The 26,317-nt window shown below is 42.6% G+C and overlaps 1 protein-coding gene and 1 pseudogene across 24 annotated transcripts in view; one reads left to right on the plus strand and one right to left on the minus strand.

The window, feature by feature from the left end:
* Window positions 1-6,494, plus strand: part of PIAS2 (protein inhibitor of activated STAT 2) — a 33,499-nt gene extending 27,005 nt beyond the window's left edge. The window contains exons 12-16 of one of the 23 annotated variants that reach the window (XM_055698738.1): window positions 750-889; window positions 1,386-1,444; window positions 2,709-2,746; window positions 2,822-2,920; window positions 4,489-4,625. In XM_055698738.1, the coding sequence (XP_055554713.1) occupies window positions 750-889; window positions 1,386-1,444; window positions 2,709-2,746; window positions 2,822-2,917 (333 nt within the window). In that variant the 3' untranslated portion in view covers window positions 2,918-2,920; window positions 4,489-4,625. Of the gene's footprint in view, window positions 1-749; window positions 1,529-2,216 lie in introns of those variants that run through there. The other 22 variants (XM_055698737.1, XR_008730197.1, XR_008730196.1 and 19 more) reach the window with 22 other exon arrangements.
* On the minus strand, window positions 5,412-25,134 carry LOC102048801 (elongation factor 2-like; annotated as a pseudogene). Its single transcript, XR_008730261.1, has 10 exons — window positions 21,817-25,134; window positions 20,807-21,033; window positions 19,968-20,154; window positions 19,210-19,337; window positions 17,557-17,670; window positions 14,576-16,410; window positions 10,659-13,571; window positions 7,698-8,360; window positions 7,200-7,273; window positions 5,412-6,316 (listed from the first exon to the last, which is right to left on the minus strand). The product of XR_008730261.1 is annotated as an elongation factor 2-like (transcript).
* Between the last annotated feature and the right edge of the window lie 1,183 nt (window positions 25,135-26,317).

Raw genomic sequence — 26,317 nt, forward strand, 5'->3', positions numbered from 1 at the left:
TAAATGCCAGCAGTGCAGCGGTCTGGGGAGGAAGCTGTGAGTGGGTAACACTGGTGGGCTGGAGGGAGCCATGCGGAGCAGCTGGGACGCTGGGTGTTTCCACCTAGTTTGGGAATTTACGAAATATTTTATGACGTGGCTGGTGCCTAAACGCCTGCGGTGTCAGGTCGTTAACAGTGCCGTGAAGTAATCGAGCAGGAGGGGGGGGTGCAGGAGGGTTTTAGCTGCTTGCACGCTCCTGGAGAGCTGAACTTAGCTTGGGCTCAGGCTGTGAGTAAAGATGGGTTTGATATTTAACTGCCATGTGTGTAACCTGTGCTCCAGGGGCTGAGTAATGGTCAGTCGTGCCCTTGGCATGACAGGTTGGCACTGAGGAAGGGCTCCGTGGAGAGGCTGCACTGAGTGCTGCTCTCCTGGCTCTGGCTGCCCGCACCTCCCTCCCAGGGTGCTCCACAGACACAGGCAGCCGTTTGTCTCAGAGTGGTAGACTTACAGCTCCGGCCCAGCACTCTGCTTTAATGCCAGCTTGCTCTTATGTCACAGCTGCTGTTGAGAGCCAAGATATGGTCATATTATTATGAAGACTGTTATGAAAGAGGAAATTAAAGTGGAATACTTGTAGTGAGTAGCCGCACCATAGCTGTGTTGTAACATAGTGACCTTGTGAGTGAGAGTGCACAGCGGTGCATAATTTCTCTTCCGTAACTAACGGCCAGGTTGTTTGTAATTTCCCATGCTGTTTAAAACAGGGTTCTCATGTATCAGCCATCTACTGTCAGAGTGCCCAGTGTGACAACGGTCGATGCTGCTGCTATTCCTCCTTCATTAACGGACTACCCGGTACCGTTCCATCATCCACCGATATCCAGTATTTCATCGGACTTGCCAGGTAGGTGGTGGCTATCTTTGATGTCTATTCTGACAGCCTTATTAATTTGTGGGGTGGGTAAAAAAGAAAAAAGTAATAGGAGAATTGGTCAACATTTTTCCTTAATGGAACAAGACTATATGCGGTATTGTACTGATGTGCTGTCTAGACGAGCCCAGTACAGGCTGTCTTTCCACTTTCAGATTGCACTTTGCAACAGTGAAGGGGAAAAACATTGCTTCTGGGGTACAAATTGGTGCTTTGGAACGGCAGCCAGAAACCCTTCTTGCTATATTCAGTTAGACTTTGTGTAAACGTCCGGTTGTTACGTGTTGTAGATGCGAGGGAAGAGTGGCTGCTTTATTTAAGTGTTATAGATGCGTGATGGCACTCATCCCGATGCTAGATGTAGAGATGTTCTGCTAGCTGATTCTAGTGGTGCTCTGTCTAGACTGTATGAAAAGGTTAAGGTGAGCTACAATATGTAAGCTGACCTCTATTGACTTTCTTTACCTAGACATACCCTAAATGCCTATGATGTATTCTTCAACACTGCTGCTAAATATCAGACAAAAGGTGGGGATACTGATTGTTTTCTATCCTGGCTCCTTGAAAAGAACACTGTATAGAGGGACTCTGGGTTTCTCTTTGCCGGCTGTAACGAACCCAGAGCCCAGGAAATGGTGACTTGTGGTGACAGGTGTCACGTTGGCCTCCTGTACTTCCCTCTCCCCCCTCCATTGCCTGTCTCCATTTCTCCCCTGCAACATCTCTGGGTTTTTTCCTCTTCTTTCAGCACCAGTTTGGCAATGGGATGGATATCGTTCCCCTTGTTTCTCTGTCCATTTTGGTCCCCTTACTGCTCCCTCCCTCCACTTCTCCCTTGTTAAGGAATCTGTTGTCTTCCCAAATTGGATAGGAGGCTGAGCTGAGGGAATGGAATTCTAGAACTGCTGTCCATCTCTGTCAACCAAAGTTCTAGAACATGCAAGAACAAAAGCAGCTGTCAATTCCGTAAAAGCAGCTGAGCTTAAATCTCCTTCAAAATTTTTCTCTAACGGAGAAGAGGAGGAGAGAAGCCACTGGCCAGAACAGGTCTGGAGGTGAGGGGAGAGGGAGGGAGTAAGCTTACCATTTCTTTCTGTTGACATAGCAAACACAAGGCCAATATTTAGAAACGAAATGAAAAAGGCTGTAATTTCTCATTGGTTTTGTAATTTTAAACATCTTGCCCTAAATGCTTACACGCTATTGGTGTATAAGATGGACGCTAGTTGTCACTGCTCTTAAGAGGATATACCTTGAACTACTTGTAGTTTCCTCTTCTTCATTCCTTTTATTTGTCTAGACACAAAACGGGGATGATATTAGAAATGTTTCCTTATTGGCTGCCCATGGGTGGAGGAAGAGACCTGCTGCTTGTTTTTGGACTTGTGCATGTTGTGACTTTACTTCATTCCAGCATCTTTTATGTGATGACATTCTTCATGTCCCAGTTTGGCCGAGTCAGGTACAATATGCAGTGAAACTTGCATTATGAACCAACAGCTCCAAATGGCAACCTCCATCTAAGCAACCACATTGAACCACCCTGCAATATCCAGTGAATAATACATCATTATGTCATTCTCATTCTTAAAAAGAGCCACTTGTACTAAATAACTCGTTTTGCTGCTGCCTGAAGTAGTCGTTGAGAGTGGTGTCACAGTGGTATATTCCATTTAGAAACTGTGTAACAATTACAAAATCTGTTCTACGACCACAAAAAAAAGTTCCTTAAATTTGTTGTGTATGAATAAAAGAACGGCTCATCAAGTTATTGTCCTTCTCTTCTTTCTAGGTCTGGATTTTCTTTCACTAATCCCAGTTGAATCACAGGTATGTTTCTGAATGGCTGGGGGGTTAAAATTGCCAACTCTGGTTTTTGTCATATACTGTTCGAGTGTATTTCAGGGTGCTGTCATCATCTGTGCGGCGTTTGCAGTCCACTTGCTTAGACCTGACCACAAAGCAGGAAAATCCCATTTTCCCAGCGAGAGGTGGCAATGAAAGGTGCATTAAGGGAGGGTTTGGTTTAGCCTTACTGTGATAAAACCAGGCATGGAAACCCGCTCTTTATCGATAGTTTGCCTTTCTGAAGCAAGTACTTGTGCAGCACTAACGTGAATACACCCACTACGTTACCTCACGCTCTTAGTTCATGCTGTGTGTCTGCAGGCCAGATTAAGCTCTGTAATTATACTGCAGTGATTGTTGTTTCATTGGTTTCGATATCAGTAGGAGATTGTTAGAAAGAAAATACCTTCATTAATTTGATGGGCACATTACTGAACGCTTCTATAATAAATCCCTCCGTGTAACACGTAAATCCCATTGGCTTTGGATTATATGGAAATTGTGTAAGTCAAAAGTAACAAGGTGGTGCTTTTCCTTCCCTGGAAACTTAAAGTTTATGTAGTTAGGGAGAACGATTCTTACCGTAACTAGATTCTTACACAGACAGACTAGGGCTGAAGCGTGGGGGAATACTGGCTCCCTAAGACAAGAGGATCTGAAGCAGACCCTCTGTTTCATCTCCCTGTCACTAGAAGACAACAGGAATAAGACTCTGCAGTAGAGTTGACTTTCTGGTGCCTTAAAAGCAAAGGATGAACTTCCTCCTTTTCTTTCCGCTTACTGCATCTTGCAATACTCTGTGCCTGACCTTGAGATCTGAACTGCCAAAAGTGGGACTAACAGAAGTTTGTTGATGTGGGAGACTGGAAGCAGGTATGCTGCTGGGAAGTGTCCACTTTGGACAGTTCAAACAGTTCAGGCTCAGTTCCAAACTTATGCCCGAGATTGGAATCCACAGGGTAAGAGAGTGCAAGGTGTGCTGAGCGGCGTGCGTGCGCGCGGGTGGGTGCCTTACATTATCCTCGTCTCTGACACCTGTGGCAGTCGTGTCCTGTTTCTAAATGCTTAGAATGTTCAGCTCTGCTTTGAGAAGGCTTGCCTTTCACTTGAGGAAACTTAAAGCAACTTAGTCATTTTTTTTTCTTGATCAGGGCTCATTTGTCACAACTAAAACGTGTAGAGACCTGCCTGTACCGTTGTGGGTAGATGTGATGCAAATATTGATTAGTACAGCTGCTGCCATTTGAGGGGATGAAATTATTCTGACCTCCACCAAAGTAGCAGAATGCTTTTTGCTGCCTTTCATGATGAAAGGAGCCTGAAATATGCAGTTGTGCCCAGTAGCTATGGGTGGTGAACATTCTCCAGATGCTAAGGTTTTGGGGTTTTTTGTGGACATCATGTGAACATGATGGTGTTTTTTAATGCACTAGTAAATGCTCAAGCTAACCAGTTAGTAAGAACCAAAAAAAAAAAGGGGGGGGGGGGGCGGGGGGAAGAATGAGGGAGAAGGGCTCGTGGCTACCATCTCTGCTTGCTTACATGCTGGTTTGCAGAACTCTGGTTCTTGCTCTGCATGTTTTAACAACGTTCTGCTAGTACTGTGTCTTGTGCTTGTTGTAGGGAAGATGTATCTTCAGAGCATACATTTCCCTTGTGCAGTTAGTCTCTTCATTCTTCATTGTTTGTTTCAAGCAGTACTGTCCTCCTATGTTTTTGGATAGTCTCACCTCAACCTTAACAAGCAGCACGCCTGGCAGCATCATCACATCAACCAGTCACCACGAGAGCAGCATGCACGTTAGCTCCTCCAGCAGGAGCGAGGCAGGAGTGATAACCAGCAGCGGAGGCAGCGCTCCCGACATCATCTCACTGGACTGAAACAAGGGGCAGCACGGGACACCAGGAGAAATTGCACAGAGCTGCTGCTTGTATCTCTGGAACTTCAGCATCTCGGAAGTTAATTCTGGTATTTATTGAAAGGATTTGCCCTCTGGAAAATGGCGCAAATCCATCTACACTAGGAACAGAAGTAATAGATTTCCCCCCGCCCCTGCCCCGCCTTGCTCATTAAATAGCTGGATAGGAAAGGCCCCTTCAGAACATGTTTTTATGCTTTCGGCTTGTTCTGGGGAAAGACTTTTTTTAGTTGCTGGGTGGATTCTGCAAATGGTTTTTAGTTTTGTTGTAAAACACAGCAATAATGTAAAAACAAACTTTTTTAGATAAAAAAAGCAATTAACCACTCTAGAACAACAACAGCCTGGACAAAGGTGCAGATGTGTATGCATTGGTAATTTTTTTTTAATACTTTTACTGGGGCCTGTAATAAACTTAAGACAATAAAGTTTTGTGAAATAGCCATGACTTGTCGCATGTCTCTTGCTCCCCGCTTCCACCTTACCAGGGGATCTAGGGGAAGCCTCTGTAAAGAGGATTTTTTTTTTTTTCCTTCCTCCTGATTTCATTCTTTTCACAAATGCAACAAAATCCTAAGCTGTGACAACTTCTTAATGTTCTTTGGGCTGGGGAGGGGACAAACTCTATGCAAACCCTGCATTACACAATCTCTGTGCTGTTGTGTCAGAACTAGGACACCACCCCAACCGCCAAAAACTCTGAACTATGCACAGTTAAGCTATAGTAGAATTTCTGGTTTGGTAATTTTAAGAGGTGATTAACAAAAAAAAAAAAAGCTGTCAAGTTCAAATTTAGGGTGGTCCTCTTGGAAGCTGCCACCCATCACTGGGTGCTGAAGTGAAGCACATGCTTTCTCTGGCAGCTGAAAGGAGCCAGAAGAGGAGTTCTGTTCTCTAGTGCAGGATTGTTCCTTAAGATCTCCTGCTCGTGGCTTCTGTCACTTCAGTGGCTGCTTGGGAATACTGTGCTCTGACCTGCCCTGGGGAGGCTTCAGTTTTTTGAAGAAGAAAGCCGTAACTGCACAGTGTTCCCCACCTAACTGGAGTTATGTGTTCAGGGCTTAATGATGCTTTGTCCCATGTTTCATGGCCTCCTAGTCATGGCTTTTCTAATTTAATTGGAATAATTTCCTCCTGTTTTACTCCTCTGATGGAATCCGATGCTTTTGTTGCGTGTATGCAGTGTCTCCCCACACACCTCTAAGGTTACCTCTTCTGCATGCCAAGGTTATCAGATCAGGAAAATCAAGTTGTTTCCATGGAGCTGGCATAATGGCATTGCCTATACCTGTTGACATAGCAGCTTTTCCAAGTGTTGTGTTTCTATTAACTGTGTTTGAGATTCTCTTCCCTATTACCAGCTTTCACTTTTTGCTAACTTTGTGTTCCTTTTCTCTTATTCTTTTAGTTGGATGTCCAGTGCTTTTTGCTTTCTGTTTCTGTTAGAGTATTTGACTGAAGTTGACACGGGATGTATTGTAACTCTTGTCTGCCCTGTACTCCCACCTTTAATGCTGCATTACTGTTCCTCATGGCCTTTTTTGTATGGTCTTTCACAGCAGTCTTCACATGTTGGTCTTAATATTGCTTCCAGTCTTTCCTCTCCTTTCCTTAGCTGCTGGATTTTTAAAACCTGTTCAGGATCAGTTTTTAGCGTGATTTATTTCCAATAAAGCCATGCTACTCATGAAGTTTTTTCCTAATGGCCTGCAGCAGATCAGTGCTTTCTGCATCACAATTGCACAGTGACTTGAACTACAGAGTGTAGAGAGAGGTTCTGGAGTCATTCTGAATAAAGTGTTTAAAACTGGTATCTCTTGCTGAAGATGTTGTTTGTGCTCTTAATATCAGGGTAAAGTGTGACTCGGGCAACTGCTGAAATGGCTGAAGGGGTGTAAACATCTTACGGGTACATGTGTTATGCGAGTGCCATTTTTAGGACATTTGCTCTAAACCATTTGTGGTACTACAGAATATGGCTGGAATGTTGTTGTGCCCTGTTCAGTTAGTTATCAGGGCTGAGGTAGGGCTGTGTTCTCCAGCTGTTTTGGGCAGGTGCTTTGCAGCATTTTGCTGTCATGGGGCTAAAGGTTTAAAGCTATGTCAAATGCAAACTGAAGGCACTTGAGCCTTACCCCTGCAGGGGTGAGCTAGGCTGCCACAGGCTGTGGTGTGAGGCAGGTGGTCAGGTGCACAACGCATTTTCCCTGCAGAGCTGCTGTACACACAAGGGGGTAATTATGAGGCTTGTGTAATGCCTAAATCTTTTAATTTTTATCTTGTGGATGATGTATATTAAGGGGTTGGAGTACTGCGGTGCAGTCGCGTCATTCATTTAATGCATCTTCTTCCACAAGACAAAGAATTGACTTTGTTCTAAGCAAACCTCTCTGTTACGGCTAGATGAGGGTTTTGGTTTATTTTTCCTTCAACAAGTTCTAAAATACATCAGAATGTCTGTTCAAGATTTTCCAACAGAACAGAAATCCTGAAGAAGAAGTGAGATGACTTCTTACCTCTGTTTCCACTGTGGAAGTATTTGGTTACTGCTTTGGGCAGACTGTGTCGAAGATAGATACCTTCAAACCAACTGCAGAAGGAAAGTAAAGCTTATGAGACTAATACAGAGGCCCTCTACGGCACAGATAACCAGCATGCATGCAACAAGTCACAGGGCAAGAGCTAGCCCATTTCCCGCCTCCCACCCCAATCCATTTGCTACATCTGTATTTTCCAGAAGTGACCAAGCTGCTAAAATACCTGTCACAGAAAGGCTATACATGTACTGACTAGTATGACTACTAGCCTGAGCTTGCTTCTGGTTTTTATACTTCCAGGTCAGATAAAGCCGTCTGAAACAATCATGAGCCACGTAAGCAGGGCTTTGCTGCCCTGGCCAGCGAGCCAGCCCCAGGGCATTCTGCACCTGTCCAGCAGCAGGAATTCTGGCATTTCTTACTGGGGATTTCCAGTATCTGCTCTTAAACCTAGGTGCTGGATGCTAGAAAGCTTACCTGTAACCACAGGCCTTCTGCTTTCAGTCTTCAGGAGCACAGAGGACTCAAGTTTGGAAATGAAAGAATGTGTCTTCTGGCTGAGAGGACAAAACCTGACAGTTCAGCCAGAATTTCTGCAAGAGCAACAATGAAAGGAGCTGCTTCCTAGGTTAAAAGACAACTGCGGATTAGGCAACCTGTAAAGAACATCATTAGTCCTAGGCAACTGATTTTTATTTTTTTTGATGTGTATTTTTGACATGGCCATCAGTGACCACAGATGAGATAGACAGCAACAATGCCGTAAATCAAATCAGCACATCATTTTTATTTCTGTTTTTAGTAGTCGATCATGCCTTCATCACAACAGGTTAATGCTGTGTGTGTATTCAGTGTGACACTCTAAAAACTTCCCATTTCATTCCTGATTTTGTGAGGAAACAGGACAAAACTGGGCACTGCATCATGCAATCTAAACCAGAAATGCTTATAACTTATCTAGGAAGTTATCCAGAGGTGGAATACCCTCCTTCAAGCCTTTGTGTTTACGTGTTTCAGCCACAACTTGCCAAGGACGAGAATTCTCATCGTGAGGACCTCCAAGCAAAATCTGCCAGTGATCAAAGACGCACTGTGGAAAAGCCTGGCCACCAGTGCTGGATCTCAAGTTGGCAGTAAAACCTAATGGGAAGGAAAAAAAAATAATATTAGAAAGGGATGAGCCAGCTATAGGCAAAAATAAAACTGGTTTGTCATGGATTCTTGCACAGACAAAACCCTAAAAACACTCTCCCAGAATCTGAAACAGCAGGAAACTGCTACTTTGCAGGTGGTTCTTTCAAACAGGGAAAAATGAGGCTAGCTCTGAAGAATGGCAGGAGGATCTCATGTGACCAAGTAAACTGGCAGTAAAAAGACAAAATTCAATTTAGGTAGATAAAGAAGTATATGAGGGAAATTGTGTTTCATATGCCTCAGGACCTGACCCCAATCACTACCACTCTGAAACGTTAGGGTTATGGTAAGCAGTACAGAAGTGTTAGTTCAGTGTTCAGAAGCAGTCAAAATGAGCAATCAGGTGCTGGTACCTGTTGGGAAAGGAACAGAAAACAAAACATTGCATCCAGGGAAAGCCCGCACCTTTACTATCAAGTTGTGCAGCTGTGGCTCCTGTATTATAGAAGCTGTTAGTGCAGAACAGGTTCAGAGAAGGGGAATCCAGGTGACCGATGCCCTGAGCTGGCTTCCACGTGTAGGAACATGCTTGGCAAGCTACAACTCCAGTACAGAAAGCGCAGCAATGTAGTAGGAAGGATATAGGTGGCTAAAAATTAAGCAATATGGTCACAGTATATAAAAATCAAAATGAGCTCAAGCTTATTTTGATCCAAAGGAAGCACTGGTTGAAGCTGGCCGGAGCCACATTTGAGAGCCAAAAGGAGGCACGCCTAGAGCTTCACACATGTAGGTCAGTGGAAGTCCTTGCCCGTGCTGTGGATGCTGATGTGTTACACTGAGGAGACTGAGTAAATTCATAAAGAAATCAATTGGGAGTTATTAAATAGACCTAGAAACCACTTCTGCCCCAGGAAACCTCTGAAAGTGGTTATAAAAAAAGCATGTGGGGAAGTTTCACACTGGCTTACCTTGTTCTTTCTCTTCCCTAAGTGCTCACTTTCAGTCCCTGTCATGAACAAGATGCTGGGCTAACTTGACATTTAGGCAGACAGTGGGAACTACATTCCACTGAGGATATACAGGTGTTTGCTTTGGCATTTCCTCATCTTCACAGCAGTGTCATTCCCTTCCGCAAGCACAAGTCCCATGAAGAGCTGCTGCCCGTCAGCTGAGACTTTGCTGCTGTAGAACCGCTTCTAGCCACTAGTTCATAGGAATACTGACACTTCCCAAACCTTCAGATCACTGCCTTAGCACGATTCAACAGCAGCTTAGGCAAGGAACCAGAAAAGCAGCATTGCAGAATGTAGATGTTGATGTGCTACGTACATTGGGACAGAGCCTGGTGTAATATACCTTCTACCAAGTCTAAGCTTACACTTTTTGGTTTTCCATGTTTGGAAAGTGGGTCTCTCTATGAAATTGTTTTAAGCTGTATGGAAACTTGGAGAAGGGAAAAAAACCCCAAATACTCAAAATTCAGCCACACAGAGACATGTGTGAACTGTTCTAAGAAGCTAAATTCCCAGTTCAGACTATAAAAGTTAAGCATCTCTTATTTCATCGCTGATTGTTTTAGCAGGTACCACACTAATGCACTTTGGCAAAGAAGCTCCCTCCAAAATAACACTTTGGCATTTCTTACAGTGTTACTATGTGAGGAGTTCCAAATGCACCCCACGAATCTGGTAAACTTTCTGACATGATGTCACAGGATACTCTCAAAGTATACTTTGAGATATCTCTCAAAGTGATTTTTACATGGGAAGGAGGGAAATGGGACACAGAACAAACCAGAGGAAGGGCTCTGTACCATGCTGAAAAGCTGAAGTTTCAGGGGCAGCTTAGGAAGAATCATATTATTATTTTAAAGGTAGTCATAAGATTGGCAAGAGGGTGTAAAATGTCATTTAAGCTATTCAGGCTGGTACTCTGCCCTTTGAAAGATTCGTATCAGTACCAAATTTTCTAGCTTGCTGCTGCTGCAGACCAGTTTGTTCTGCCAGGCATGCTTCAAAGGAAGACCTTGATTTAAAGTGATGGAAACCAAATCTGGTGTACACTGAAAAGTCTTCATGTGCAGAAGCCACCATGTCTTTTTGGCACCCTCCACTGGCATGAAAGCCCAATAGAGTAGGTTGCCAGGAAAAAAAAAAGGAGTAAACTCTGTTCTGAACTGAAACTGCAAAGAGACAACATGAGGAAGCTTGGAGCTGATAAAATGGAAATTCTTAAGTCTCTTTGATCCTGCAGAGGTCTGTCTTTAATTGCATCTGGGCAACAAAAGAAGCATCATCTTACCAAATTACTCATTTACAGGTAGATATGCCCCGACTACAAACACTGGAGTTCCTGCCACATGGGATTCTTCAGAAACGTGTCCCCTTTTCCCATTCAGCACAGCATAGATCCCACCAACCACTTGTTCTGGGCACTATAAAAAAAATAATAAAATGCTATCAAGTTGCATAAAAGTAGGAGATCCCTGGTTATTAAAACACAGCCAGACAGCATTAGGCAGTCTCCCCCAACAGGTCTCTTGATGTTTTTCTCATGATGGCTCCTCGTTCGGAGAAATTTCTCTCATGTAACAAGTGGCCTCACTCTCACTTCCAAGACAACTTTGGGAAGCTCTACCTGCCTTCTCCACTTTACACCACTGTGAAGTTTCCAGTTACTGCGTATACCGACTGCACCAGATTGTAGTTTACACACACCACATGAGGCAAAAGTGCATATGCTCAGTGAAATACCTTCAGCAATCTTTGGATGCAAAAAAGCGGAGTCCTCTAGTGCTTTGTAGTACATGCATTTACTACAGGATGCAAATTTTATACAAGCAGGATCTCACCATACCTTATCTTCAAACTTAAACATGGCTGACAAGCACTCTGATAAAAACTGTACTTAAAAAACAACATTTTCTTGGAAACATACTACTAAGGCTGCAAAACTCCTCTGCTTTGACACGATAGGTCTTGCAAGTCATAGAGGTGAAAAAATTCTCTGTTTTGCTGTTTTGTTCTTACTTGCACTAATCTTCAGTGCTCACGGCCAAGACATTTTTAAAGCAACTGAGCTGATAGATGTCCTGCCCACCACCCAGCACCGTAGCCTGGAATTAATATTTAAAGCATGTTTTAAGTCTTCCAATTGCTTTTAAGACAGTTAAGACAAATTGGTATGTGAATAGCTGTACTTGGTGATAAATACTTCTACCATGGAATATATTTTCCAGGGTCTTTCATGGAAGAATTTAATTTACCAAGAAAATCCAGTTATTCAAAGGACAGAAGTTAACATTTAAACAGCTCAAAAAAAGTTTATTAAAAAAAAAATAAATCCTTGCTCCTCTTTCTGCTTATTTAGGATGCCCATTGTTTGTTCTCCTGAATATTTACAGTGACAGCAAGAAAGGAGGGGTGGACCCCACCCCCCCAAATCATAACTTTCCCAAAGGTACTGGCAATTCATAAGGAACAGTGTAATTCACCTCCCTACCTACATTTTGCTGTTTCCATTTAACCTTTTCCTAACTTGGGAACAAAAAACCTCCTCTGAAACAAAGTCTTTGCATCACTGATATAATGGACATAGAGCTATCATGGTTTCTTGGAAGAGAATGTGGAAACATGATTATATATCTATCTGTTGTATCTCCATGGTTGGCAGCGTTAGGTTAACGGTTGGACTCGATGATTTTAAGTCTTTTCCAACCTAAATGATTCTGTGATCTTTTCTATAATACCCTGTTGCATACCTGTATTTCCACCGGATCCTGGGCTCCATCAGCCTGGGTTGTGCTGCAAGAGCAGAGGCACACAGAGCCCTCCCGGCAGTAGGAATGATTTGCCCACCACCACAGTGAATAGCGCCAGCGTGCAGAGTGACAGCATGGATATCGGAATGTACACCTCTCACCTTCTCCTCACACAAGACATCCTACAGTCTTAAAAGAGGAAAAAACAAAGGCATGATAGCAGTCAGGAGTTTCTAAGATACGAACCTTCACAGGATTCTGGCCTGATTCAAGCTCCTCATGCTGATGCGTTCGGACAAAGGCAGCATACACTATACACAGAGCAAAGTCCTTCCAGGAACACCAGCATTTGAGAGCTCACACTTGGAACAAACATGAAAACACACACAGCCAACAATGCGTTCATTACACAGGTTGAGTGATGTACGTTCTTTGGTGGGGACAAATTCCAAATAGCCCACTATCCTGTTCTTTTCGGTTATTGACTATTTCTGAAGACTTCACATGAACAGAGCTCAGGTACACATCAGTAACACAAGACAACATACAGAACTGCAATTACCTCTTCCGTAGCCCACTGGAAACCAGCAATGACATTGGCTTCAATTTCATTTAGATACGGGACACCTTTTGAGATGTCAGCTAAGATATTTGGACCTGTTCCATCAGGTCCACAGCACCAAATCTTACGAGCCTCAGACACATCCCACTCGCATTTCTCTGCCTGGCAACATGCGCGCTGTTTCGGTTCTTGACAGGAACTGACCTCCCCTTTGTCTATGTCCTCTGCCAGGCCATCAGGAAAGGGTTGAGTATTTATATACAGCTGGTTGTGTTTGTTGGGGGATTTGGATAAGCACACCTGGCTTGACTTTTCACCAGCTGTCTCATGGTAAGATACAACTGGATCTCATTTCTGCCAAATAGATCAAAGACAAAAAATCCCAAGTACAAAGATGATCATTTCCACATACCAGTAAAATGCCATTCAATAAACCCCGGCTTGTCCACCTAAGGCAGTGCGTTAATGCCAGGTTCCCTCAGCCATCCAGGCAAGCTCTGCTAGCTTCATCAAGAGAAACAACACTTTCAGTAACACATCTACGATAACCGTCATTGTTCAAGCGAGTTTTCCTGTTAGCTGGATTTTCTTCACATCTCTGTCTGAATTCTAAACTCTTTCAACGAACTAATAAAGAATTCATTTTATTACTTAATCAGTTGGTCTCCTAAAAAGTTTCAAATTGCTCTAAGGAAACCAACAACAGCAGATTAAGATGACATTTTCAAAGGTTAATAATACTTAGTCATATTCCATACACTGCAGTCCACAAAAATTCTTGAATACCTTAATTGAAATACAAGTGTGATCTTCTTCCAGATCTTTAAGGCAAATTTCTAGATGCAGCTCCCCTGCTCCAGCAATGATGTCCACCAGACTCTTCAGTAATACACTAGAAAAGGAAATAGTAAGGAGTAAACATTTTAAGAATTTATTAGTATTAACAGAAACACACACAGACTAAATCAGAAAAATGTCAGATCCCAAAACTGCTCAACCCCAAGTATTTAGAAATGTAACAAACCAGGAGTGCTTCAGAATGGATCTCCTCACCAACAAAACTGGGTACTCTCACATTAAACACAGTGCCTGTCCTGCAGAGGTATTTGAGCACTAAAAAAAAGAAGTGTCAGGAAAAGCACTGCTCAGAAACCCAACACTAATTGCTGCAGAGTCTGTGTTTTTCTCAGGGTTTTCCTATTCAAATGCTGACTGAAATTATCCCTATTTATCTTAGTGGTGTTAGCTCATACAATCACAAGTGGAAACTGCTTTGAGCCTGCAGCCGTGCCATTAGATGACATAAAGGGTGCTCTGTGAACAAAGTTGAATGCTTCGGGTGTTGTGCTGCAAACCAGTAGCCTAAAACTTACAGCTAACACTCACTTGAAGCACAGGATCAGACTTGGCCAGACGCTTTAGACCTTCAACTAGTTTTGGTAGATCAGCAGGGTTTTTTGCTTCAACAGCAACATGTACAACTGCAATAACACTAAATTTCATCACTCTCATGTTGTGGGCATGTTCAAAGGTGGCAACGGTACCCATTATTACCAAAAACTGGTCAACAGCAACTAGACCAACAATGTTGCCACAAGGTACATCCTCAATGGGCTCAACATAACAACCCATCATCAAAATGGTTCTACAAAAACAGAGGATGAGCAACAATCCTTGAACACTTGGTTTATCCCCAGTATTTCCAAAACCTAAGTCTTTTCACACAAAGGAAAATTGCCTATTATTTGCCTATAATCCTTCTGGATTACTCATTTTATTAAACAGGAAGACTTTTATACAGAAATATCATCTTCATTCATTAGGATTCCAAAAACTGAAACAGCATTTGCTTTTGCATGCATTGCTATTCAAAAGAAATACACTATTTCCATCTACCTTTGAATGAGTTTTAGGTAAAGATCTTCCTTCTTGCCAGGTGTGTAGTTTGGTCCCATGATTCAAACTTCCTGTCCAGTAGAAACAATACCAGAGAAGACTCGCCCAAAGGCATAGAAATGCCCTTTATCAGATGTGGGGACCATTTTGGAAATACACATCATCAGAGGGCCTTTGGGCAGGTTTTGACACCTGCAATAAAATATCTATCTACATCAGACACATTTTCTGTGAGACTTAAAAGTTTAGAACTTTATACATATGATTCCCAAAATTCAGTGAACCTTATTAACAGCTCCTCTCTTTTTCAGTTTGTAAGGACAAATGTGTGCAGACAGATGAATTACAGCTATGACAGCTATCAAAGATTCTTTGTTAAGGTAAAGAATCATCACCATTGTTGTTTCTTTCAGTACTGAGACTGCTGTTAGTACTTACTCCCCACTTGCCCACCTTCCCTTTCCTGGTAGCAGGTTACATATCATCACTAAATCTCTACTAATATGACCTAGACCCAGGAAAAGTTTCAAATAGGGGGATTAAAAGACCCCCTCTAATCCACTAGAATCCAGAAGACAAAATACAGTGCTAGAAGTTTGCGACCTCAGTTATCATACGGATGAAATATGGTCAGAAGCAGGACTTCTGAAAGTGCTCTGGGCCAGGCTGGACGGGGCTTTGAGCAACCTGATCTAGTGGAAGGTGCCCCTGCCCATGGCAGGGGGGTTGGAACTGGATGATCTTACAACCCAAAGCATTCTATGACTCTTGTGATGATTCTCTAACCTGAATTCCTGTTCTGGTTTTGCAAGAAAGAGCTAACAGTTTATTAGAGGGTTAAATACATGTGCCACCACAGATAAGCTTCTCTTCTGCTAATACTGGACTTGACAACTACTTCAAATATGATTTATTTATTTCAACATTTGTGGATTTCTGAGGGAAGTGACAAATCTACACAAATCCAAAAAACGCAAATCCTCTTGAAAATACTCAGGTTGATGACCATATTATAGATGAATTATTCGAAACTTAACTCCTTCCTATCAACATCAGACCAACAGCCCTGTTTCAGCTTCAGCTATTTGCTTTTTATCTAAGTCAAGATCTGAGCCATACCTTCAGACAACTGGGAGATGATTCCATTTTTTACCAGATTTTCGTCCTCCACCTTTAAGGTTGACAGTAAATCAGAAAACAGTGACAACATGTCAGCTACCAGGTGACATGTTAGAAGTGTTTGAAGGCAAAGTATCTTGTTATGGTTCTGACTGTGACTGAGGAGAAATCACAAAATTCACCAGGAAACCATAATCAGAGCTGCACAGAGAATGAGGGTAATGAACTTGCTGCTCCATCCCTCTCTTACAGTATATCCACAGGATGGTACAGACCATATTCCTGCTCCTCAACCACATGTTCCCTGAAACTAAAATAAATACAATGTGGTTCCACACACACCACCATCCAGCATGTAAGGACATAAATCAGGTTTCATGCGTAGTACCCCAAGACTTTTCTGTTGCTTTCTTACTTTTTGTAATACCCTGCTCAACGGAGTCCAAAATTAGTAATTATCATTATAACACAGAAACTTAATACAAACTCATTTTAGGCAGTTTTACTCATCTGTGCACTAGGGGTACTGTCTTTTTGACAGCTCCTGGTAAGCTGGGAATTATTTTTTTTTTTTTACCCACAGCAGCTTCATCATCAGGTGGCCCCTCATAAAGAAATTCACGGCGGTATTTTTGTGCTGTTACAGGGCAAGGTAGGTGAATGGTGATCATCTGAAGCAAGGCATCTCCAGTACGCAGCCAGCAGTGCATCACGGCCTAGGGACCCAAAATTCACATGGTAATTAAAACTTGTTTCAACATCATCACTGATAAACCTTTTGGTTAGCACGCAGAAGGCTACACCTGGGGATGCAATGTAAAATGTTGTGACAGACATTTAAAATTTCTCTGTGACTACTTAAATCTTGTTCAAGGCTATGAGTAAAATACTTATCTAGAACAAGCAATTTGAACGTAACTGTATGTTTGAATTACTGAAAACCAACAGGCCTTGCATTCTTTTTTCCTTGGGCTAATGACTTACATTTCAACAGAAAGGTTAGGATTCTTGGGTTATATTAAGCTCCTGAAATAAAACGTGAATGTCCTTCTCCGCTGACAACAGATTACAACAGCAGAAAAAAAAAGATCCATGAATAGTCATATTTTATGGCTGTATCTTCCATATATGGAAGATAAAAATAAAACAAAATGTTTTATTAAACCTCTGGCCATTTGCCAGAGTGATGTGGTTGGATTTCCCTTCTCCAGTGATTATTTCAAGAAGTTTCCCCATGTATCCCCTCGGCCCTCTTTTCATGTGGGTTTTAACATATCTAAGGAGAACACAAGATAGCACAGGAAAGGGACAGTTTCTTAAAAGTCTCTGCTCTTAACAGGCAGTGCTGCATAGAAAGTGATCATGTGCTTTCAGACATTACTTTTCAAAAGGCTGACTGGAATTCAGCAGGGTTCTGGAATATGTTGGAATTGGTGGGAGCCAACCAGAAACCATGTTTCTGATTACACAGCCCCACCAAACACGTGCAGCAACAGACACTTTGTATGAGCATTTACACCTTGAGAAGAGGGAGGGAGGCAGGACGAGCATGTTTTTTCCCCATATTAAATAAAAATGCTCTCCCTTTTCTTAAATCAGAACAGGTATGTCTTTTGTACGCTGCAACACACTTAAGTCCTGCTATCTCTCCAGCAGTTTCAGTGCAGTACTGTTACCAAGCACCTTATTTCAAATCATGACATTCCTGACACACAACTAACTACTGACCAGATTATAAAAAGACAACTAAGGCAAGTTTCTGTGGATTTTAGAAAGACCTAAAGACTGTTCTCATTACACAGCTGAAGGGTAAGAAATGCTAACATGCTGGCAACTCTAACGAAGTAGAAAGGCCACGTCACCTTCGGAAGGATTTTTCCCTCTTTATCTCAACCTTCATTGTCTAACTTGATATAAAGTTTCTCTATCCGTTTGGCTGCCTCTTCCTTCTTAAAATTCATAATGGCATCAAAGATCTGAAACAAGTTTATAGCAACCCTAGTAAGTACTATAACAGACATAGGTTTTGTTTATCATTTCTCTTAAACATGCTGCACATCTGAAAACCCACTAGTTTCTCTGTTCTGGGCTTTTGTTTGAGAAACTGTTCACAAGCTATGTATCATACAGCTCGATTCACAAATTATATAAAATGCTTCTAATTCCAAAGGAAATTCCAAATTCCTGTCAAAATAGTTTCACAAAAGACACACAAATCTTTAATCTAATAGTATGTAGAATATGTTATTTCAGTGAAGAGACCATTCAGATTTGGTGCCTTCTACTTTTGCCCCACCTTTTTGCACATTGTTCTTCAAACAATCACACAATTGACTGGGTTGGAGGGGACCTTCAACGCCCACCCAGTCCCACCCCCTGCCCCGGGCAGGGCCACCTCCCCCCAGCCCAGGTGGGTCCCAGCCCCAGCCTGGCCGTGGGCACTGCCGGGGACGGGGCACCCACAGCTGCCCCGGGCAGCCTCTGCCGGCGCCTCCCACCCTCACGGGGAACAATTTCTTCCTTACAGCTGATCTAGATCTCCCCTCTCTCAGTGCAAAGCCTTTCCCCCTTGTCCCCTCACTACAGGCCCTGGTACAGAGCCCCTCTCCAGCTTCCCTGTCGGCCCCTTTAGGCACTGGAAGGTGCTGTAAGGTCTCCCCGGAGCCTCCTCTTCTCCAGGCTGAGCCACCCCAGCTCCCAGCCTCTCCCAGCAGAGGTGCTCCAGCCTCTCATTATATTTGTGGCCTCCTCTGGACCCACTGCAACAGGTCCACACCCTCCTTCTGTTGGGGCCCCACAGCTGGAAGCAGCACTGCAGGGAGGTTCTCACCACAGCAGATTAGAGAGGGAGAATCCCCTCCCTCACCCTGCTGGCCACGCTGCCTTTGATGCAGCCCAGGATACCCAGCTGGCTTTGTGGGCTGCGAGCACACACTGCTGGGTCATGTTGAACTTCTCGTCCACCAATATCCCCAAGTCCTTCTCCTCAGGGCCGCTCTCAATCCATTCTCTGCCCAGCTGTATTTGTGCCTGGGGTTGCCCTGACCCATTTGCAGGTCATTGCACCTGGCCTTGTGGAACTTCACCAGGTTCACATGGGCTCACCTGTCTAGGTCCCTCTAGATGGCACCCCTTCCCTCCAGTGTGTTGACTGCACCACACAGCTTCCTGTTGTCAGCAAACTTGGTGAGGGTGCACTCGATCCCACGGTCTCTGTTGCCAATAAAGATGTTAAACAGCGCTGGTCCCAGTATGGACCCCTGAGGAATGCCACTCACCACTGGTCGCCACTTGGACATCAAGCCGTTGCCCACAACTCTTTCAATGCAACCATCCAGCCAATTCCCTATCCACCAAGTGGTCTATCCATCTTATACTGCAGAATTTGTCTAGTTTCTACAGAAAGTACGGCCCTACTTTATAAGAGGGATAGCCTTCCTAAGAGCTAACATGCTGAATGAAAAAAATTGTCCCTTATGCCCTTGCAATCAAATCAAGACAAAATATTACCTTACCTTAAAGACAGGATCCAGAACTAGCTGGCAAAATGTCCTTGGCAACTTCTTTCCATCTGGGATAGTGGCAGATTTGCTGAATTTTCCAGTTGCTGGATCAAAATATCTAAAGAAGGTGTTTATTTTGACTCATCCAGTTTGAACTTGAGGAGTACCCACTTTTCCTGCAAATTTCCACACAGTTATTTTTAAAAGAAAATTTTGTAAAGTTTCATATTTAAGCAGAGATTAAAATAGCAGAAGATCCTTATTTGAATGTAGCAGTAACTGTTAGATGTTTGCGGAGGCAACGGATGGCTTCTTGTCTGCTTATGTTTTTGAGTTTTTACTACACTTAAAAACACTGACTTCGACATGCATTTTTAGGCTTTTACAGGGAACTCTAGGGACTGTAAACAAACCTGTTGCCAAGAATTCTCTTAATACACCCTGTTATCTATAACTGTCTTTTGAAAGCTTGCTGAAATCAAACCTTGCTAGGACTTTACTGAAAGAATGACACTATTTCCTTGGTTACTCTACATTCAACCCAGAAGCTGGATACAAAGTGCATATAATTCTCTAAGATACAGGAAAGGCCATGGGCTAAGACTGCAAATCAAAATTCATACCATCAGGAGTTAAACTTTCAGAGAAAGAAGCTTCTTCTACCACTCATGATTTTGGTTGGGTTTTTTGTTGTTTTTTGTTTGTTTGTTTTTTCTTAAGAAAGAAAACAATTTATACTGAGGTCTTTCTACTTAGAAAAGCATGCTTACCTGAAACACAGTCAACCACAACAAGTCACTGATAGTGCCATGGAGAGCTGCTGTAACTTCAGAGGAGAAATCAACATGTCCAGGGGATTAATTAACAATTAAGTTAATAAGAAAACCTGAACCATCTGTATACTGTTTGATGAAGGCCGGGTAATTGTCTGAGACTTCATAATACATAGAAATTGCCCTGTAAGAGAAGACAATTAATTTTAATAACTTAATAATGTTTCGTAATTTACTGATTTTAAAATTTGAATGGTCAGGCAACTATACCCATGGCAATACAGTGGCAATATTGCTTGATGTACTTAAAGGAGAAACCCCAAGAAGACTTCAATATTTCAGTTTCTAAATTCGTAAGGTCTAAAATTCTGCTTCAGGTATAATTATTTTTTATTGTCATTCAAAGTTGACACCTCAAGACAGTAGTCACAGCATAATATCACTGTCAGACACTTGTAGTGTCATGCTCCAAATCACTTTACAATTTGTTGGCTTTGCAGTTTAGACTCTACAGTGGCTTGGAGGAACAGGGTGTTAGTCTGTAAGCAACCCAATAAAAACGAAATTTACTATTAAAATTTTTTCTAAAACCATTTTTCTCCATAGTGAGAAGCAGGCAGGTATGGTTGCAAGATATCACTTAAAAGCTATATTCCAATATTGCCCAGATTGCACTCAGAAGTCTGTGAACTTCTGTTCTGATGCACAGCTTGATTCACACGCCAACTTAAAAAAGATCTGACAAGATACAAGGCTTTGAGGAAACCCATTTTTCTGTCTTCAGATTAAAAAGAAAAAGAAAGAAAAACTAAAAAAAAAAAGATACAAATTCTTACCTAGACTTGCTGGTGATACATCTTTCTTGCTCATCCTTCCATGTGTCTGTGAACCGTGTTTCTCCAGCTCTGGCTGAAGCAATGATGCCTGCTTTACACACCAAGGAGTCTGTCAAGCTTGATTTGCCTTGATCAACATGAGCAATCACAAACATATTCCTAATACTGGACTTCTTGTCCATGATCGCTTGGATCTGGTTTACTGTGAAATTCACCTGGATGGGGGACTGAAAAATAAAAAAGAAAAACAGCAATTGCTTCCTTTTAAAGTACACAAATGTCCACGTGAAATTTTAAACTTTTACTATTTGTTATTAAATTCCAATCTAAAGAAGGAATGAAGCTGTTCATAATTTTAAGCTTAGTATTACACACAGTTGTTCACATTTTTGGGATGTTTTTGTAAATACAAAGAGTCATAACTTAAAATACAGCTCAGACTTCTTATCACAAAATGTCAACTACCATGAAAATGAAGAATCCACCTGTGGAGACAGAACAGCTCATCCCTGCTGAATGCTACAGGGGTGTTTGTGCACACATCTGCAAGCTGTAGCTCTCATCAGAGCTCCTGCACAAAACCTTCTCCTCTCTTCGCACCGCTGCCCTTTTGCTTTGCCAAGTCTTCCTCCCTCAGCTGCTCTCCACCTCCCAGGGTTTTTCAGGTGAGCCACTCTTGAAAGAGGAGGCTGGGTCATCTCCTTTTGTAGCCAATACACCAGCTCTAGAAACTGGTGGTCCTGCTCAGTCAAAAAACTCTTTGAAGACTTTCATTAGCCAAACAAGACATTTTTAGAGCCCCTCTCACAAATGATATCACAGAAAGAAACTTTTCTTATCTCCATAATTCTTCTACCTCTCACTAAGAACAATTCCTCTCCTTCAATATGCAGTAAAAAAATCTTGACCCTCAGAAGCCCTGGTAATTATCTGTTAAACACATGACAACTTAGCAAAGGAAGATGAGATCTTACTAATCTTGGCCTGTCTCATTCTGTAATGAGAGTCACCTGTAGGTCACAGGAGCGCAGTTAACGTGGTTATTCTTGCAAATCCCTTTAATGCATGAAGTGCTTCATAGGGACATGGAAAAAGACAGAATAGGGAGGAAAAAATGATGGGCAATATTAAACAAAGACAAAAGTCACATACCACATCAGTTGTTTATACTAGTTGCCCAAGTGAAGAAAAATATACCGTAAGAAACAATTAAATAGGTTCCTCACCTGCGATTGAGTTGTAAATGACACAGAAATAATGAAACATGCCTATCTGTCGCTACACAAACCAAGGTTTCTAATAGAGTCTGGGTCTTAATGAGTGCATCTAAACACAGGGAACCTGTCTTCTTGCCAGGATAAGATATTACCTATAAATAAACCAACCCAGCCCAGCTCAAAAATATTTGTAGGAGAGAATTTTTTTACTTGAACAGATACACTTTTGATATATATCTTATTACTGCATATTCTCATACTAACTTTGGAGCTTCAGTTCAACTATTTCATTATACATTTTCTCAAGAAAATGTTTTTCTATTAAAAAAGGAATACTTCCAATTAAAATAGCCAAGTTCTTTTTAGAGATGGGAAATATCCAAACTAAGCAGCAGCCTGCCCTTTTCCCCCTAAAATGCAGCATTTCCGCACTCTCCCCTACATTTACAGGTTTTTTTTCCTACTTCAAAGTCTGCAATGCGGAAACAAACCAACCCACCCTTTCTCCCCTCCCCCTGCTTATTTAGTATAAACAAGAAAATTTTCAGAGTATACTTACAGTTTTGTCAGTGATCCACCTCAAATGAAGACACTGAATTTGTTCTGTTAATTATGCTTTTCTAGAATGCTCCAGGGTGTCCTGGCATCCAAAGTCTCACCCCCAGCAAAATTTACATACTACTTCTGAGATCCTGAAATTATTTCTTTCTGCTCTTTCTTTTCCACTTAAACAGCACCATTACTTTTTTTATAATTTTCCCTGTTTTTAAAACATTGTGCTGTGCTAAAAAAAACCCCAGTACTTAGTGAGAATTAAGTCTATTGCTAGAACTATGCTATATACGCTTATTTCATAATGTAAACATATACCTACGTGTTGAGAAGTGTACATGTGTGCTCTTTGTATTTGCTAATTATACACCTTCTTAATGGAACAAGTGAAATTTACTTCTGATAAATACTTAACTAGCCCAGATATTAAATTTTGAACTGAAACCTGTATTTTTTCCATTGTTTTCAAGTTTCCAGTACATTTATATACACAGGTTACATCGTTGTTTTCTTTTGGAGCAAAGAGCAGAGGTGACCATAACAGTTTATTTCTTCCACATTTTTTAAGCATACCGGCCTCCTACACATGTCCACTTATGTTAATTCTAAATGTAAAGTTCATTAATTGAACTGGATGTTCTCCTATGAACTATTGGAGCCATTCATATAATCTGAGAAAGGATCATACTGGCGTTGTAAAAACCTTGAATTGTGCCTAAAAACAATGGAGCCTTGCTCCCCAGCTGGGATAATTATGTCCCACTGTTAACAAAGTAGAATGAAAACGGATACACAGAATGACCATTACACAAGGCATGGATGTCAAAATGTTAGTTTTATGTGTTTATTTGCTTGGTGTTTCAAGAAGTTGTTAGTATATTCCTATTACTCCGTGGTGGAGCTGGAGCAACTTGGGTTTGAGGTGGAAAACAATCACTAAGTCATGGTGAAGGAAAGGAGAGAGAAGCAGCACCACGAGAGAAGAGCAGGGTCAAGCAGTACTGGGGTGGGAGGTGGGGGGTAAAACAAAGGACAAGGAAAAATCCACAACCGAGTTTAAGGGATTAGGTGAACTGTCGGACCCACAGCTCTCCAGTATTATAACTCAAAAGAAATCATCACAGTCAAGGAGGTAAAGCAGCAGGCCTCCACAAGTGACCTCAAAGCTTCTGCTGATCAGTCTCATGGTAAGCCAATGTCAACAACATGAACATATTATTATTTCAAACTTTCCATCCTTTTGCTGTACTACAAGACTGCATCCCTTCCCAGAAACTGAAGGACCTGTGTCTTAGATATTACTGCATCAGCACTTTTTGCCAGGCTTACAACAATATAATACGTATGGACATGAAGCTTTCAGCCTGCAGGAAATTAATACTGAGAGCTAAGTTCAGTTAAGTGGCACTCCTCACTATTGTATGGTTCATCCATTGGCCTAAATGAGTATTTTTAAAAGCCTAACACTGCTAGCTCATTTTTAATTCACATTGTTATGTCATAGCAGCTGTTCTTGTTAATATAACTGGGTAAACCATTCTTAAGTTTTCGCTAATGAGCTTGTTAATAAACCATAGTATATTAGAAAAGATCAAGGGCTCAATTCAAGCATTAATATTAATGTCTTACCAGACCTTCTGGCAGGAACTTCAGGATTATGTATTAATAAATGCTATCCGCTTCCAAGCATTTTATTTACCACTTCATTTATATAACTGCCAAAAAGGAGTTTACCATATGTGCTGCTCTATAAGAGAGGCATTTCTCTCTTTTAGAGAGAATCACTTTTCCTTTTTTGTCATAAATACAACTGAAAACACAAAGCCAGATTAAAAATTAATGGCAATTTTAATTTTAAATTTTTCCATTGAAGAGCTGTTACAGAGTTTCTGTTCTGCTGCTGACAGACAGCAACCAGATCAAAGTTATCTTGCCATGAAATGCTTGCTGCAGAAGGATTAACTTCTTCCATGTGCAACAGCAAGCGAAAAATGTAGGAGATGAAAGCAGTATTTTCAGAAGGGAGAAACATCACCGCTTTATTACAAACAGAACACCACTTTTGCCAAAAGCCTCAAGTTTCATTGCCACTACAGACAGAAAACGACCTTGCTCCTTTTAACTACCGCATTACATCATTTGGGTAGCCTACACTGCAGTATGGCTTATCCTGGCTATCAGTAACGCCTCCACAGCAGACTGCCTTCCCCTTCTGCAGGGCATCTCTTTCTCTTAAAGATATTCCAATTCTTATTGTAATGAGCCATTACATAGCTTCAGTTCAGAAATATTTATTCTAAAACGAAAGAAAAATGAAACACTTTTTGAAGCTGACATAGGTAACTAGAATGTCCATTTCCGTAAACAATACTACTTATACAATGAAAGATTGAAAGAATTTTAGAAAAACAAAAGGAAGGGGTTCCCAATAGCATTAATTACCAAGAAACACAAAGATGTACAAGCATCTGTTTGTCACGGAAACAGGCTGGTAAATTCTGATTCACTAGAACAGACACTTAAGACAGGTGAAACTCATTACCAGAACTGCAGTGATTTGAAACTCATTACCAGAACTGCAGTGATTTAAAACTACAGGGAAGGCTTACTAAGGGGAAAAATCAATCAAAACCAAAACAATCCACCCAGTAGTGTTTCTAAGAGATGATTTTCATGAGAAAACTCTGATCTGAATCAGGTCAGACCATTCTTCCTCAAAATTAGTGCAGTGCAGCCCTGTATAATACATATATTCACACATTAATAGCCTCTTTCCAGTCTTATTGGAAGTATTGCTTTTATCTCCTACCCTTACAAACACTAATGTTCAGGATTTAACCCCAAATCTTATACTGGATATCACTCTACATGTTGGTGGGCAAAACGTATGGAAACGTTCAAATCCGTGAGCTACACTGACAAGGTGCGCTGCCATACCTACAAAAGGAGGAGAAAGAAAGAAGCACCAGCACCCTCCCTACCCATACACCTGGCACCCTTCTAAAAAAAAAAGAGCACGGTGAGTGCGAAATAAAAATAAATAAGCTCAGCAGTGCCCCAGTCCCGCAGCCGGGCAGAAAGGGACGCGGCCAGGACCGCCTCAGCGCTACCGGCCGCCGCCTCCCGTCAGCACCGGGAGGGCGGGAACCGCCTCCCCCGCTCCTCAGCCAGCCCCCAGGGCTGAGAGAGAACAAGGACAAACTCCCCAAAACTCTGACGGCTCCGGCGAAGGCCAGCCGGACTGCTCCGGCCCGCCACCCCTTTCCCAGCCCGCTGCGCCTGACAGGTAGTGCTGTGATAGAGACAGCGAGAAGATGGCCGCCGCGCCCACCGGCCCCGCTGGCTGTCCCCCGTTAAGGCGCGGCAGAGCACAGCTGCCCCAGAGCGCCGCTGGGGCTCGGTGGCTTGGCGGCACCTGGCCCGGCCGCCTCCCCGCGGGAGCACTCACCGTGGTGGCGGACGGCTGAGGATCCCACCGGCCGCCGCTGCCTCAGCCGGGCTGCGGGAGGCGGGAACGAGCCGAGATCAGCTGTTGCCGGGCTCTGGCGTCCCGCTCCCCCCGCCCAGCGCTGCGCAGCCTGCCCGGTGCCCCCGCTGTGCGGCGAGGCGGGCGGGCTCACCTCTCGGCGGCGGGGCCGGGCCGGGGGGGTCCCTGTCCCGCTCGGCCGCCGCCGGCTCCCGCTGCGAGCCTTCCGCGGAGGTGAGCAGCCCGCTCCAGCTGCGAGCCTCCCGGCCGCTCTGC

Source organism: Falco cherrug, chromosome Z, assembly GCF_023634085.1.
Source record: "Falco cherrug isolate bFalChe1 chromosome Z, bFalChe1.pri, whole genome shotgun sequence".
Lineage (NCBI taxonomy): Eukaryota > Metazoa > Chordata > Aves > Falconiformes > Falconidae > Falco > Falco cherrug.